This window comes from Andrographis paniculata, unplaced genomic scaffold (assembly GCF_009805555.1).
Source record: "Andrographis paniculata isolate CXL003 unplaced genomic scaffold, ASM980555v1 Contig58END, whole genome shotgun sequence".
Taxonomy (NCBI): domain Eukaryota; kingdom Viridiplantae; phylum Streptophyta; class Magnoliopsida; order Lamiales; family Acanthaceae; genus Andrographis; species Andrographis paniculata.
In genome coordinates, this window is record NW_026137593.1 from 1,605,165 (window position 1) to 1,608,028 (window position 2,864).

Below are 2,864 nucleotides of genomic sequence, written 5' to 3' on the forward strand. Positions count from 1 at the left end.
TATTTGCACATACCGTACAGGTGTAATGGGAGAGCACAGTAATTAATTTGTCATCATGTTTTCTTTCATTGCCTAACTAATTAATTCCATTGGTCCTCTCCTCTTGGATATATATATATATATGCCGCGGCGGTTAGAATAAGCACCAGGCTTATATACATTACATATAAATTTATAGCACATATATAAATAAAAAACTAACGATATATATATATATTAATATTTTATATAGCATATGTTATCTGTTATATTTTAATTTTAATATGCTATTGATAATATTTTTTATGAATTGATTGAGACAATCATCATAGTGTTGAATTTCTTTTCGATAAACACTTAGGGTGTGTTTGTTTGTCTGTTTTAGGTTTCGGATTTGGATTTTTTAATAGTAAAAAGTTGAATTTAAATAGTTGTTTGATGTAATATAAATAGAAATTGACGTGATGTTTTGAATATAAAATAAATCTGTAGTATAATAAAAAAAGAAAAGTAATTATTTGATGTGATATTTTTAGAGAGAAAAAAATCATTTGAATGGTAAAATCCACAAAAGAACACGACCTTATAGTGTATTTGTTGTGGGTTTGGGATTTTGGATATGGATTTTTGAATAGTAAAAAGTTGAATTTGAATAGTTATTTAATGTGATATAAATAGGTGTTTGATGTGATATTTTGAACGTAAAATAAATTTATAGTATAATATAAAAATAAAAAAATAATTGTTTGATTTGATATTTTTGAAAAAAAAAAAAAATCTCAATAGTAAAAACCTCTGCTAAAATCTACAAAACAACACAACAGATTAAATCATGAATTCTCAAATATAAAATGACAGTGTAGCCTCGAACATTTAAGATCATTTCATCAACCTTCTAAGCATGGAAATTTTAACACTACCTTCCATAACCCCCAAAACCAATCTATTACATGCACGGATACCGCCTGCAGGACCACCGGCCACCTCAAGACATCCTCGAACTATCTCCGCCACTGCCACTAAAGCGCCGCCGCACCACCAAATTACCCACTCAATGCCACCGGAGAAAGTTGAAGTGTTCAAGTCACTCGAACCGTGGGCTACTGAGACATTGCTTCCATTTCTTAAACCAGTCGAAAAAAGTTGGCAACCTTGTGACTTCTTGCCTGATCCTACATTGCCCGACAGTGAATTTACGGACAAAGTTTGGTCCCTACGCAAATCTTCAAGAAAATTACCTGATGAGTTGTTTATCGTGCTGGTCGGAGACATGGTTACTGAGGAGGCCGTGCCTACATATCAGAGTTTGATCAATTCTTGTGATGCGATTAAAGATGACACGGGCTGCAGCCGAAGCCCGTGGGCTATTTGGACCCGTGGGTGGAGCGCCGAGGAGAATAGGCACGGCGATTTGCTTAGAAATTATCTCTATCTCTCGGGCCGGGTCGATATGAGGATGATTGACAAAACAGTGCAATATTTGATTGGTGCTGGAATGGTAATTAATGTTTATTTCATGTTTTGGTTTAGTTACAAAGTTTAAGGTTGTTTTTCTTTAACAAGAAACCTAATAACCATATTTATTATAAATAAACCTAGGAACAATTCCGCGAGTAAGATTGTAGGTCGAGGAATTGGTAACCTAGCTAATTGTTTTTCATATGATATTTTGAGATACTTATTTATAAATAGTAAAAAATCATAATAAAACGCACAATCAAACAAACAAAAATCTATAACTTAATATATTTCATTACTTTAATATATGTACGAATGTACAGAGAATTCTTATTATGAAAGTAGGAACAAATTTACGGTTTAAAAATAATCAAATACAATAATATTCAGATAAGAAAAAAGAACCTATGGATAATTTATGCCATCAAATTGTTAACGTACATTTGAAGAAATAAACTTTTTGCAGAACTCTGGTGTGGAAAATAACCCTTATTTAGGATATGTTTACGTCGCCTTTCAAGAGCGCGCCACATTCTTGTCTCATGCAAACACGGGGAGGCTTGCGCGTGATCAAGGGAATCCACTTCTTGCAAACATATGCGGGATCATAGCCGCGGATGAAAAGCGCCATGAAAGTGCATACATAAAAATGGTCGAGAAACTATTGGAGGTTGACCCGAACGATACCATGCTAGCTATAGGTAACATGATGAGGAAGCGAGTGGTAATGCCAGGTCACCTCATGCATGATGGGCGGGATCCCCATCTTTACGACCACTTTGCATCTGTTGCTCGTCGAGTTGGTGTTTTTTCACCTAATGATTATGTCGATATCGTGGAATTCTTGGTTGGGCGATGGCATCTTGAGAAGGTTGAAGGCCTTAAGGGTGATGGGAGGCGCGAGCAAGATTTTGTGTGCCGTCTAGCGCCCATACTACGGAAGATGATGGCCAAGGAGGACAACCGAGCTAAGAATGAAACAAATAGATTAAAATTTAGTTGGATTTTTAACAAAGAAGTCATTGTGTAACTTTAGATTTTTATTATGTAGCTAAACTTCAATGTTACATAAACGACGAAGAAGTATCATCTAGTGATTATTCACACTGCTATTAATTTCTAGCTTTTATAATCTGTGTACTGAACTACTGATTCTAGCAATAATATTTATACATTATATGGATTTGTTTTCGATGTGTTTATTTGGAGGGATTAGATCGGATAATATTTTTTTTATTATTATTGTTGAAGATAATGACTTGTTGACATTAATTGATTAGATATGAGATAAATAAAAATCAGGTATCTAATCTAATCTAATTTAATACATCTAAAATAATCTAATATATATATTTTTTAGAATTGGTGTCGGCTTTACCATTCTCAATTTCAATCACCCAAATTTTGACATTTTTTTTAATTAAATA

The 2,864-nt window shown here is 33.6% G+C and overlaps 1 protein-coding gene across 1 annotated transcript; it reads left to right on the forward strand.

Moving 5' to 3' along the window:
* The first annotated feature begins 868 nt into the window (after window positions 1-868).
* Window positions 869-2,588, forward strand: LOC127257669 (stearoyl-[acyl-carrier-protein] 9-desaturase 6, chloroplastic-like). Its single transcript, XM_051284130.1, has 2 exons — window positions 869-1,477; window positions 1,904-2,588. The coding sequence occupies exons 1-2, from the start codon at window positions 881-883 to the stop codon at window positions 2,465-2,467; spliced, it is 1,161 nt and encodes a 386-aa protein (XP_051140087.1). The 5' UTR covers window positions 869-880; the 3' UTR covers window positions 2,468-2,588.
* Window positions 2,589-2,864: the final 276 nt, after the last annotated feature.

What these genes read in the sequence shown, in the direction of transcription:
- LOC127257669 (XM_051284130.1), top strand. Translation starts at nt 881, where the DNA reads ATGGAAATTTTAACACTACCTTCCATAACCCCCAAAACCAATCTATTA. An exon ending in ATTTGATTGGTGCTGGAATG is followed by an intron (nt 1,478 to 1,903) that starts GTAATTAATGTT and finishes AACTTTTTGCAG; the next exon opens with AACTCTGGTGTGGAAAATAA.